This window comes from Cotesia typhae, unplaced genomic scaffold, assembly GCF_013202065.1.
Source record: "Cotesia typhae breed Kobodo isofemale line unplaced genomic scaffold, CoteBio_Ctyphae contig_26, whole genome shotgun sequence".
NCBI classification, from domain to species: domain Eukaryota; kingdom Metazoa; phylum Arthropoda; class Insecta; order Hymenoptera; family Braconidae; genus Cotesia; species Cotesia typhae.
Genome location: NW_027423732.1, coordinates 2,595,657 through 2,608,496, shown reverse-complemented (window position 1 = coordinate 2,608,496; position 12,840 = coordinate 2,595,657). Strand labels below are relative to the sequence as shown.

General features: G+C 26.2%; 1 protein-coding gene and 1 long non-coding RNA gene across 2 annotated transcripts; one reads left to right on the top strand and one right to left on the bottom strand.

Annotated features, from left to right (window-relative positions):
- The first annotated feature begins 2,247 nt into the window (after positions 1 to 2,247).
- LOC141525138 (uncharacterized) lies at positions 2,248 to 5,319 on the top strand. The gene is made up of 3 exons (XR_012478810.1): positions 2,248 to 2,760; positions 4,774 to 4,968; positions 5,115 to 5,319. It is a non-coding gene; the product is annotated as an uncharacterized LOC141525138 (long non-coding RNA).
- On the bottom strand, positions 4,601 to 11,811 carry LOC141525136 (tubulin alpha chain). The gene is made up of 6 exons (XM_074239484.1): positions 11,056 to 11,811; positions 10,465 to 10,709; positions 10,168 to 10,395; positions 7,695 to 7,953; positions 5,576 to 5,728; positions 4,601 to 5,057 (listed from the first exon to the last, which is right to left on the bottom strand). The coding sequence occupies exons 1-6, from the start codon at positions 11,230 to 11,232 to the stop codon at positions 4,800 to 4,802; spliced, it is 1,320 nt and encodes a 439-aa protein (XP_074095585.1). The 5' UTR covers positions 11,233 to 11,811; the 3' UTR covers positions 4,601 to 4,799.
- Positions 11,812 to 12,840: the final 1,029 nt, after the last annotated feature.

Genomic DNA, 12,840 nt, shown 5'->3' with positions numbered 1-12,840 from the left:
CCGATTAATATATTTCGAGCTTGAAAATAGCGAAAAATTTGATGATGACGTAAAGTGGCCAACAATTTCTAATAACTTATGACTAGACCAATAAAAAACTTTCAATTCTTTGGTACTCAAATTTTATTCGTTTCAGTTACAAATTTTCTTTTAATATTCATTAATTACAAAAAATAACTATGTATAAGATAAAAAAAATTGCATTTATTATTTACATGATTCAAAAACAATGTCTACAATTTGAAGATTGATTTAGGTAGAACATCAATAGTCGATTGAACGGATGGTGAAACTAGTGCTGAGGTAGACGATGGTGCTGGTTTTAGCGGTCCTTGGAACATACATGTTTTAGCTGTTTTCAACAAACGTCCATTGTTCAGTGTACGCCAATAAACTGTTCTTGCTGCTTGTTTACCAGCTACGTAACTGACTGCACCACCAATCAACATCTGGAAAAGTTGAAAAAATTATTAGAATTTTAGAAAGATTTTAGAATAACGAGGAAAAAATATTCAAAGCAAAAATAGTTTAATTTTGCGTTTAATTCTTATTATTCAGTTTTTTTTGTCACCCTTGTGAAGAAGTTAGCTTATACACTGATAAAACAATTCAAGAGAAAAATTCTTGGACCAACAATATCATTAATAGAACAATTAAAGATTTTGGTCATCTTCAGTCAAGTAGAAAAACGCTTGATCGACAAAATTGTTCTTGGTTCAAGTAAATTTTACTTGATTTAAGACGGTCATAAATTTTTAAAAATGTTATTCTTGGTTCAATAATTTCCTTCTTTCCCTCTCCGAGCGCAAAAATTCAAAATTTGTATAAAAAAAAAAAACGATAATTGTCTCTGAATATGAATACTGAAGTTGATTAGTCAAATATTTTGAGTTATTTTGAAAAAACTTCAAAAAAATTTTATTTTTGGTTTTAATTTTTTGAATATCTTTGAAATGGCTCGACAAATTGGCTTCAAAAACTTTAAACGCGTTTATTTTAAAACGATGATTTTTACACAGAAAAAAAGGTTCACTTAAGCCAAGAAAATATCTTTCTTCCTAATTATATTCTTGAGAAAAAAAAATTTTTTTTTGACACAAGAAATTTCACTTATTCTGACAAATTAATTCTCTTGCTTTAAGAAATACGTATCTTGATCCAAGAAAATTTATTTAAGTCAAGAAAATCTTGTTTTGAGATAATTCAACCTCTTGCTCCAAAAAATTTTGTTCTTGATGGAAGTAAACTTTCTTGCCTGGAGAAAATTTTTCTCTTGCTCCAAAAAATTAAATATCTTGATATTAAATTTTCATTAATATTTCTATTGATTAACATGTCAAATTGAAAGATCAAATAATATTGAATCATTTTTTTTCATTCAATATGTATAATTTCATACTAAAATAATATAAAATGGGTATCAAATATTCAAGAGAAAAATTTTCTCAAGGTGAGAAAATTTTTTTCTCAGCTGAAGTAGGTGGTGCTGCTTCCCTAAAGTATCTAAAAATCTTGATCGAATATAAAAATTTGTTGTATCAAGTATTTATGATAATTTGAATTAAGAAAAAATTACTTCCACCAAGAATAGAATTTCAATCAAAATTTTTACTTCGGCCAACACAACTTCGGTCTTCTTTCAGACACTCGAAAATTTTCTTGAGCCAAGAATTTTGTTCTCCAGTCAAGGAATTTTTCTTTCTGTGTAGTTGAGGTACATAATATTTTCGGAACTCATTTTCAATTTTTTTTTTTTTAGCCCGTCATTTTGTTATTTATTAATTAATATTAATCTTCGTAGCTGATGCAATAACTACTTATACATTGAACATAAATAATTTTGGTCTTTGTGCCATAGATGAACCGTTATCAAGTTATCATGTACGTCAGCGACATACCAATATTTTGGAGGAGCTCCGGTTACCCGTCGTTTGTTCATATAGAAAATTAAAAAAAAAATAATAAATTTAGATATTTATTGAGTTATTCAAGAGTGTATTTTTTATACTGAATAAATTTTATGTAAATGTCTAAATCAGTTTCGATGTAAAAAAAAATGATAAATATTAAATTTTTTTCGAACATCAGAACCAGAATGACTCCTTAAACTGAATAAAAAAAATGAATCTGATTTCATTTAATTTTTTAATTTTGTTGGTTTCTTAACAATTTCATTTAAAGAAAGATTTTTTTTTTAATTTAATTCCTCTGATTTGAAAATAGGTTGCAAAAGAAATTTCTCACCTTGATTTTCAAACAGCAAAAAACGTATGACTTCGGAACGTTTAATGATGATGATGATGATTATTACGAGAGCCCGCGATTTCCCATTCACACGATATTGTTGCGACTGATGATTAAAGTTTGTTGCGCAGTTAATTTATAGATAAATCCACGCGCGTTACAACGCAATGATTTGAAGAAATTGATAAGAACGTGACTTAGTTACTTAGATTTCAATTGCAAATAAAACTTTTGTTAATCAATAATCACACTCAAGTAGCATAATTTTATATAAAAATTGTTTTTATTAAGTACCCTTGTTCTACCATTTTTCTATCATGAATCATTGAAACTTTTAATTTAGTTTAACTCTATTATTTCATCAGAATAGGTTAGAACTCTATCACTTTTTAATCAATAATACCGCATACTCTTATTTGTCATGCATGTACTCACATATCGCGCAGTTGTCCCGTCATTGTAATGATAAGAATAAACGTGCATTTATTAAATGGTGATAAAAAATTACATTCAACTGTAAGCTTTTGTTATTTTTAGAGTGTAATGATAATAATTATAATTATTATTAGTAACATTTATTTTTAATGTAGATGAGCTAATAATATTAATTACCGTTATTTGTTGTTTGCTTAATACAAAAAAAAAAAACTTTATAGTTTAGACTGATAATTTTTAATTTATAATTCTTAAGCTGCATATATTAAATTTAAATCAGTTTGGCTTTCTTCAAAAACGTTTTTTGAATAACGTTGATTCAATTCGAATTTTATATTATGAGCGGGAAATTTAAAATTATACAGCTGTATTAGTTTCCTAGAAAATAATCTTCTGTCTTAGTAATAATTTATAAAATTTATAAGGAGCTTAGATAATCTTTTTGGATTAAATTCAATAACTCAATCAATTAAAGTTTTTAAATTATACTAGTCATTCGTTATTGCTAAGGATATTAGTTCGATGACTTTTATCATTGGTTTAAAATTTAATACTACAATATACTTGTATTGGAATCTTATCTTTTATTGTCAGTTTTTTTGCTCAATAATAAACATCACTACGGAATTACCTATGAGTAATCATTCAATGTTTAAAATTATATTTTATTACGGATAAAATATATTCGTAAAATATGTAAAAAAATATGAATCTAAAAAGTACGCGAATTATTTTCCCACAGAAAAAATTTTAGGTACAATCAGATATAATATTTAGGCTTGATTAAATGTCATAACAATATCGGACCAATAAGCAAAAAATATTGAAAATTTTTAATCTACAACTTTTTTTTTTCAAAAATAATTTTTTTTTTTACTGTGTCTCTAAGTCTTTAATGAAATTGTAACAAAATAAGAAAAAAAAATTTTTCTGTCTTTATTAAAAGCTTAAAAAGATATTGAATTTAAGGAACAAATCGTGCTTCTCTTAAATTCTTTTCAATGAATTAATCTACGAAATTAGAGAGCTATTAGAGATACATTAAGCTATAAAAGTCTTTGATCATATTAGCTGTTTTATAAAAATTAACAGAAATAAAATTGATTCACTAAAGAAAAACTAAAAATCACGTTTCTCGAAATTTTTTAAATTAACATCGAAAATTGAAAAGAAAAATTTTTTTAAAGATCACGGTAGTCGAATCTTGCATATAATTTGTTCCAGTCTCTAAAACTGCTTTCAAATTTTTTTTGTAACGATTGGTTGCTGAGACACTAGTAATTAAAAACAAAAAGATTATTTTTCATTTAAAGTAGAATATCTCCGGAAAAAATTGACGTAGAGATGAGTTTTAATGTGAGATCCAAGATTGACAAATAAACTATCAAATCCATATAATACACAGAAAAAAAAAATAATTTGAATCAAGAGAAAAATTCTTAAACCAAGAAAATAATTTTGAAGAGTTTCATTGTCTTGGATCAAGATGAAAAATTTGTGAATCAAGTAAAATTTATTTAAACCAATAAAAATTTTTTAGTTTAAGAATTTTTTTACTCAAATCAAGAAGATGAAATTCTTCAAAATTATTTTCTTGATTCAAGTAAATTTTTTTTCCAAACCCGCAAATTAATTTGGTAAAAAGACTGCGAAAAATTTCTAAAATTTTTTTTTTTGCGACATTCCTTAGGATTATGTGAAAACTGTAATTTCAAAACATTTTCAGCGGAAAAATCTGAAAACTCGAATTGAATTATCATGATAGTTTATATCGGGAGAATCTATCAGACAGTTGAGTACAACTGATTTTTGAGAAGGTCTTTAGGAGGTTTTAAACTTTTTGAGGTAAAAATAAATATCATTGTCTTTAGCTCAGATATTTTATAGCTGATGAGTCTATATAAGTTTAAAAATCCCATGTTATAATTGTTATTTATCTTGATAATACTCTCCATCTTTAACAGCTCCGATAACACGAAAAAATGATAAAATTTTGTCTTTAAACTTTGAAGATTAAAAAAACTTTGATAAAATAAACATCGAAAATATTTTTAAGATTTTACTTATTTAATTTAAATACCTTTTTTTTTTTAGCTAGTGTTATAATTCTCCGAAAAAAATTACTTCTCGACATCTTTGTAATCATCAATAAGTGCTGCAATATCGTCTCTAGCCTCGACAAAAACCGACTCATCTAGTCCTTCATCCATAAAATGATGCACAAACGCACGTTTCTTGAACATTAGATCATATTTTCTCGCCAATCTCGACCAAGCGTGACGTATTGAGGTATTATTGCATAACATTGCTAATGATCTATCTGTTTTGCCTAAATCTCCACCCGGGACCGTTGTCGGTGGTTGATAATTTATTCCAACCTGAAAAAGTATCGTATTTCAAATCACTATTTTTCATTTACTTTTTTTTTTTTTTAGAGATTAAAATTGAAACGATGATTCAGAGATGGTCTACAGAGTCAACCTTTTTTAGATTATTATTTTAAAAAACTTCACAGAAAGAAAGAAGTCTTGAGTCAAGCGTAAATTTTCTTAAATCAAGAAAATCTTAAGGAAGATTGAAAATTTCTTAAACGAAATTAAATTTTTTTAAGCCAAGAAAATTTTTTTTTACTGTGTTCATATTTTATTTAATGAAAACTACACTAATAAAAAAATTAACTTGATTCAAGAAAAAATTTTTTGATTTATATGACAATCATTTTGAGTTCAACTATAAATCGAAAAATTTTTAAATCAAGAATAATTTACTTAAACCAATTAAAATAATTTACTTAAAAATTTGTATTGCTTTCTGTAGGCTGTATTTCAAAATTTTCTGTAAATAGAAAGCTTCTTAAGTTTTAAAATAAAAAATTCGTAAAATATTTATTACCAACCTTGAAACTAGTTGGACTCCAATTAACAAATCGCAGATCTTTTTTTTCTTTTAATACTTTAATCGATTGGTTAACGTCATTTGGATTTATATTTCCACGGTATAACAGACAGCAACTCATGTAAGCACAATCTCGAGAATCACATTTCACCAACTGATAATTAAATATGAATAAAAGTTATTTTAAATGAAATATTCAATCATGCTATATTAAGGTGTCGCAAAAAAAATCGAATTAGTTTATCACGTTTTAAAAGCTTTCTTTAAGAATTAGCTAGATAACATAATTTTTTAAGCGTCGCAAGACTTTTTGAGCTTTCACAGTGGTGTACTTGAAATGTTTTAGAAGTTGCATATTGAAGAATATAAATAAAGCACAAGCCGTACATAAAATACAGAGGAAAAATTATCGTTACTTTGTTTTAATTAACAAATAATTATTCGGCATTCTTGAAAATAAAAAAAAAAATCTGTGCGATTTTAGAAATTGTTGGAGATTAAGCAACGCAGTAATATTCGTACACACACACACACACACACACACACACACACACACACACACACACACACACACACACACACACACACACACACACACACACACACACACACCGACATGTCGATCTATTGCCCATGCAGTCATGCCGAATTCTTGCATACTAGAGTCATTATCGAATAGCATGTTGTCGAATAAAGTCATAAGCTTTTACCAATAGTTGTAATTAGTCATCGAATAAATTTATACGTCGTTTATATTGAATCTTCTCTTCTTATAATTTATACCAACTCAATCCCTGCTTAGCTCCTACAGAAATCAAAATTTCAATTTGAACTTTTCATAATCTATACTGAAAAAAAAGAAAAAAAAATCGGCGCTGCAACAGGACGAAATCCTGTTGCTGCACCATAAAAATCCTGTGAGAGCTACAAAATAAAATGAGAAATTCTAAATTAATTTTTATTTATAACAATTTTATACCGTACAAAATCGGGAGTTAATTTGGAGTAAATTTTCATTTTTATCACTCAGAGTATCGAAGTGAATAAATATAGAAAATTTTTAATCAATTTGAACAAATTTCATTTGTCAAATTTTTCTTTTCGTCATGATAAAGAACATATTTAAAGAAAGAATGAAATTTAAAAAAACAAAAAACTCGAATTTTAAAAATAAAAATTCAAATCTAAAAAAAGAAATTCGAATTTAAAAAAAAATTAGAATTTCAAAAAAAGATTTTAATTAAAAAAATAAAAATGTGACTGAGTAATTTATAATAATAATTTGAGTAAGGCGTATAAGAATTTTTTCAGCAATCTACGTAATGGTCAAAAAGTATGATGTTGGAAAAAACATTTTTTTTTCATTTGAATTATTTTTAGGATTTAAATTTCATTCAAAATTTAATATTCCTTCAAAATTTCAAATGCTTCAAAATTAAATTTTTTTTTTTTAAATTAAGGTCGAATTTTTTTTCATAATTTTGAATCTTTTAGAAATTTGATTATTTTTTTCAATTTCAATATATTTCAATATATTTTTATTTCTGCCCAAAAGAAAATGATTCATGAAACTTTTTCTATAGTTGATTAAAATTTATTTATATTCAATTACTCTAGTACTCTGCGTAATATATAGAATTGAAATAATACTCCGAATTTACCCCCGAAATTTTTCCAGTCTACAATTGCTAAAAATAAACGTTCATTAAAATTTTCCATTTTATCCTGTAGCTTCAACTGGATAAGTCCTGTTGCAGCACCTTTTTTTTTCTGTGTACATAATATTTAATCTAATTGAGTACTAAAATAATTAATTTCCCAAATATTTGAAAATTAATCATTTTCTCAACAAGAAATAAATAAGGTTCAAAAGTGGAGTGCCTCACGTGTATTAATATTTTTTTTGTGTATTTTAAATCAGATTAATTTGATGAAATTGTCTTGATTATCACTAATGATCTATGATAAAATTGTCATTACGTCTATAAAATAATTAAAAGGTTTATCGCAAAATCATTTTTTGACACCAATCAATAATTTGATAAAAAAAGTAGTTCAATAGACTATCAGGATAAAGCGAATGAAGAGTAATATTTAATTAGAGTAGATTACTGGGGTACCTGATTCGAAGGTTGAAAACACTCATTCGTCATATGCAACACGTTCATATCTACATTAGATGCTTGTCTCGCAGTTATTATTGGTGAATATGTTATTAGAGGAAAGTGAATTCGTGGATATGGTACTAAATTAGTTTGTATTTCGTCTAATTGGACGTTAGGTGACCCTTCGAACCTCAATGATGCAGTAGCAGCTGAAACTACTTGTGATTGTAGGCGATTCAAATTTGTATATGTTGGACGTTCAACTTCTAGGTTGCTAGAAAAGATATTACAGTGTTGAATTTTTTTTTGGTTATTTTTTTTATCATATGGACTTAGTTACTTGTTTATTAATTTTTGACTTGATAATTAAGATTTTCTCTACATTAATTTTTTGCGGAAATATTCGACTTTGAATAAAAAAAGAGCTTTTTGTCGTTTAGAAGGTATTCTGGTCTAGAATTCTAAAAAAGTCGATTTTTCTTGATACTTTTTAAGTTCAAGGCTGTAACTAGGGTAAAGGCTCCAAATATTGACCAGTTTAGATAAACTGAAGATAAATAAATTATTTTTTAATTTTGGATTGAAAAATAATCATTAGTCTTTTGAATCATTAAAAATTTTCTATGCTTACACAGAAAAAAAAATTAACTTGAATCAAGAGACAAATTCTTAAATCATAAAATAATTTTGAAGAGTTTTATTGTCTTAGATCAAAACGAAAAATTCTTGAATCAAGTAAAATTTACTTAAACTAAGAAAAATTTCTTAGTTTAAGAATTTTGTAACTCAAATAAAGAAGATGAAATTTTTTAAAACTATTTACTTGATTCAAGTAAATTTTTTTTCTGTGTATTATGATAAAAAATATACATGAAGTTTTTCAAAATACGTTGAAAGAAAAAAACCAATGATAAAATTTGATAAAATGGAGGAAAAAAATTTTTTTTAATTTTTAAAAATCGAAACATAATAGTAGCCATCGAAAACCCACGACCGGACTGACCTAGAAAGTTATGGTTTGAGTAGTAGTTTACTGTAAAAACTTTTGAAAAAAATCAAAATGTGCACTCACTTTGAAAAATGCAATTTAAATTTTAAAAATCAAAAAACACGTATTAAAACACTTGAAATAATTTTTTGTATTTTTTTTTTTTTTTTTTCGAAAAGAACGTGGAAAAACAAAAGTTTTTTATTGAATAAGTATTTTGATTTGAACCATTCTCTAAGATGTTATCAGCAAAAAACCATAAAAAGAGCGGTTTTTTTTTTTTCAAATTTAAGAGGTTATATCCACTTGCAATTTTTAAAAAATCGAAATTTTTTTTGCATATTTTGAATGTATATATATTCGAGAATATTGTCTGTAAATTTCAAAGTAATCCGGTAAATAGTTTCGGAGTAATGAGCGTATTTGTAAAGACGTTTTAACTTAGTTTAAATAATAGCCAAAACTTTAAATGCGTTTTTTTCGAAACGATGTTTTCAAAGTCGGTGAGGAATATTTCTCCGAAACGGCTTGACCGATTAACTTGAAATTTTTGCAGGATCTTCTTAGATATTTTTGTCAAGTAATGATCGAAGGAATAAAGTTTCTGATAAAAATTTTGATTTTTTAAGTCACTTTAAAGTGTAAATTTTCGTGCAAAAAAAAATTTTTTTTGTTGGGAAGCCGCCATTTTGTCTAAAATCAAATTTTTGACTATTTCTTCGATCATTAACTGTATTTATCTATCCTAAAAGTAATCCTTTTAGTTTTTTTTTATTTAAAATAATTTGGATCAGAGATATCTTCCTCACCGCCAGACACCTTTTTGTGGAGGACCTTCAGGAGATCTTCTACAGGAACGACGGAACCCAATATTTTTATTGATAAAATATGAATTCTTAGAATACGTTAAATTCGCTAAATATTCATATATTTTATGTATATATTCAATAAGAAACCTCTCCAGAAAAAATTAACAAAAAAACACATTTTTTCGAACTTACAAGTGGATGTAACCCCTTAATTTTATAGGAATTTATCATAAATAAACTTACCAATCTAATGACCCATTTTCAAAACTTTTTGACATTTGTACAAGAACTTATTTTGTATTTTGTTGTAACAACTGCATATGTTTGTGTGCATGCGTAAATTTTTATTTAAAGTATAGTTAAAAATTAATAATTACGTACTGAATGTAAAAATAAAATTACTAAATTAAAAAAAATTCAGTTGTGTTGCTTGGTCAATATTCAGAGCCTGGTCAATATTTGGTTCCTTTACCCTGCAAATTTTTACCAGAATTTTTGAAAATTCCAATTACTTTAAGAGACATCGATCGTTACTTTAATGATGTAGCATCTAACTGCTTTGGGTTGAACTTTAAAAATTTAGAAAAAAATATAAGCAATAACGTCCATTTACACTTTAATGATAATGATAAGCAAAAAAGTATGCTGCAGCATATGCTGGTTAAAAATGATTAATTGTTAAATTTCGTACTTGGAGCAGATATCATAGAGTGCCTCATTATCTACAATAAAACAACAATCTTCATAATCAACAGTTCCATGTGTCGTTAATAAAGCATTGTAAGGCTCGACGACAGATGTTGAAATATGTGGAGCTGGATAAATCGAAAAATCTAATTTTGTTAATTTATCATAATCTTGTTTTATGTTTTCTAGTAATAATGTAGTAAATCCACTTCCTGTGCCACCACCAAATGATCTAAAATTTTTAAAATTAACATTTGATCCATAAGCACGTAACAAATACAATAGAAAATAAATTTTTTACCGAAAAATAATAAATCCTATTAATTTAGAGCAATCTTCACACACACGACGAATGCGGTCTATAACAACATCAATAATATCATGGCCAACATTGCAATAACCACGTGCGAAATTGTTAGCTGCGTCTTCTTTTCCAGTTATTAATAATGTTGGATCAAACAGTGATTTGTAACAACCAGTACGCACTTCATCAATTACTGTTGGCTCTAAATCGATCATTATTGAACGCGGTGTTAATTTACATACCTATAATAATAATTATAATTGATTTTTTTTTTAAATATGAAAACACACTGATAAAAAAATTAACTTGACTCAAGAGCCAAAATCTCGAACCAAGAATACCATATTGAAGAAAACGATTTCCTTGTATCGAGAATAAATTCTTGAGGCAAGAAAAATTTACTTGAATCAAGAATAATTTCTTGACTCAAGAATTTTTTTTCTTGGCTCAAGAATTTTTTTCTTGGCTCAAGAAAATCAGTTTCTTCAAAATGGTATTCTTGGTTCAAGATTTTAGCTCTTGAGTCAAGTTAATTTTTTTATCAGTGCATGCATGAGCTCATTTAAGTAGAATATCTGCAATATTAACTTGAGATGGGGAAAAAAATGTCTGATATGAGTTGTCATCAGTGTCATAATCTTGAACCATGAAACCATCTGGTTTTATGCCATGCTCGAGACAAAAAAGTTCCCAACACGCATTGCCCACTTGGACTCCGGATTGTCCCACAAAAATCGTCAGAATTTCACCTTCTGTGTTGCTCATGTTGAATTATGCAATTGATTCACCCTACGCTTATTGTATGTCAATAGGTGAAGGAGCTTGGAAGAAATTCAGAAATTTTTTTGTTCCGATTAATGAAAATGATTAATTTGATTTTTAAAAATTTTTAATTTGCTTCACTAAAAATTTTAATTTTTTTTTCAAGGCCTAAAATTAATACATTTTATTATCTGTTTTTTTTTTTGTCTTTTTATAGGTTTAAGACATTTTATTATTATTTATGAATTTATTCAACTGTTTTAAAAATATTAATAGAGATAAAAAGCGATTACAAATCGCTTTACTAATGTAAAAGGGCGTACTTCAAATTATACTCTATTTTAGCTCTGCAGAGCCAAAAGGGTGCATAAAAAAAATTTTTTTTCGAAACAACCCAAAAGGGCGTATTTAAATAAATTATCAAAATAGGATTTCCGTCGAAGGTTTTCAATACTACTTTTGATAAAAAAAAATTATAAATATAGTCATATAGTCCTAATTCGAATTTTTTGGCTAAATAGTTTTTTGAAATATAAGAAAGTGCAAAACTACACGGAAAAAAGAAAGCTTGAAAAATTCCATTATAAATATAGTAATAAGGGCTTCTTCGTATTCAAAACTAGAAAAATTACAGTTTGAAATAACATTTTTGTAATTCAAACTTTGAATATTAATTTTCAAAGCTTTCAATGTAAATATTACATTTTACAATGTAATGCTTATAAAATCTGTAATACTAATAATATGAAACTGTAATTATTCCAGTTATCATCACGAAGTGCCTTGTTATATTGTATACTGTAATTTGTCTATTTTTCTTTTTTCCGGGTAATATCAATGTAGGATTTCAATGAAGATTGTTTTATTAATCCATCGAACAGAGTTAAGAAATATATTTACCCTAATTGTTTTTTAAATAGTTTCGTTATTGAATTATATGAATAATATTCTATTTGTTCTTTTTATTATTTTTTATAAGTTTGGAAATTGTATAGTCTCTATTGACCGAATAATAACTGATACATTAATGTTAATTATAAAATAATAGATTTTCAAATATTTAGAGATTACTATCTCTATCGCTAACTATAATTGAAAGAAAAGAATGTATAACTGCAGCTTCTATCAGTGACACATAGAAAAAAAAAATTTCTTGAATCAATAAAATTGTAAAGAAGGCTGAAATTATTTTGGAGCAAGAAGAAATTTTCTTGACTTACAAAAATTTAATTTTGTTCAAGAAATTTTCAATCTTCACTAAGATTTTTTTGATTTAAGAAAATTTACGCTTAAGCCTTTTTTTCTTTTTGTGCATAATCACTACAATGGCAATTAATCTAAATGTTAATTTTTTAAACATGTTTTTAACGTTATTTACTTGAGTTTGCTTGAGGAATTAAATAAGAATATTTTTTGGCAACAAAAAAAAAAATTTTGGGACGTTATGTAACGTTGGCAAAATTTAAAAAAGTCGAATTTTCGATAAATACAATAATTTTGTAACTTTATTCTATAATAAAAAAATAATTTTTCGATCAAAGGTTATATAATATTAAAAATTTCCGAGAGAAGGTGCATCAAAATCAAGAGAAAAAAATAAGACTAAAATGA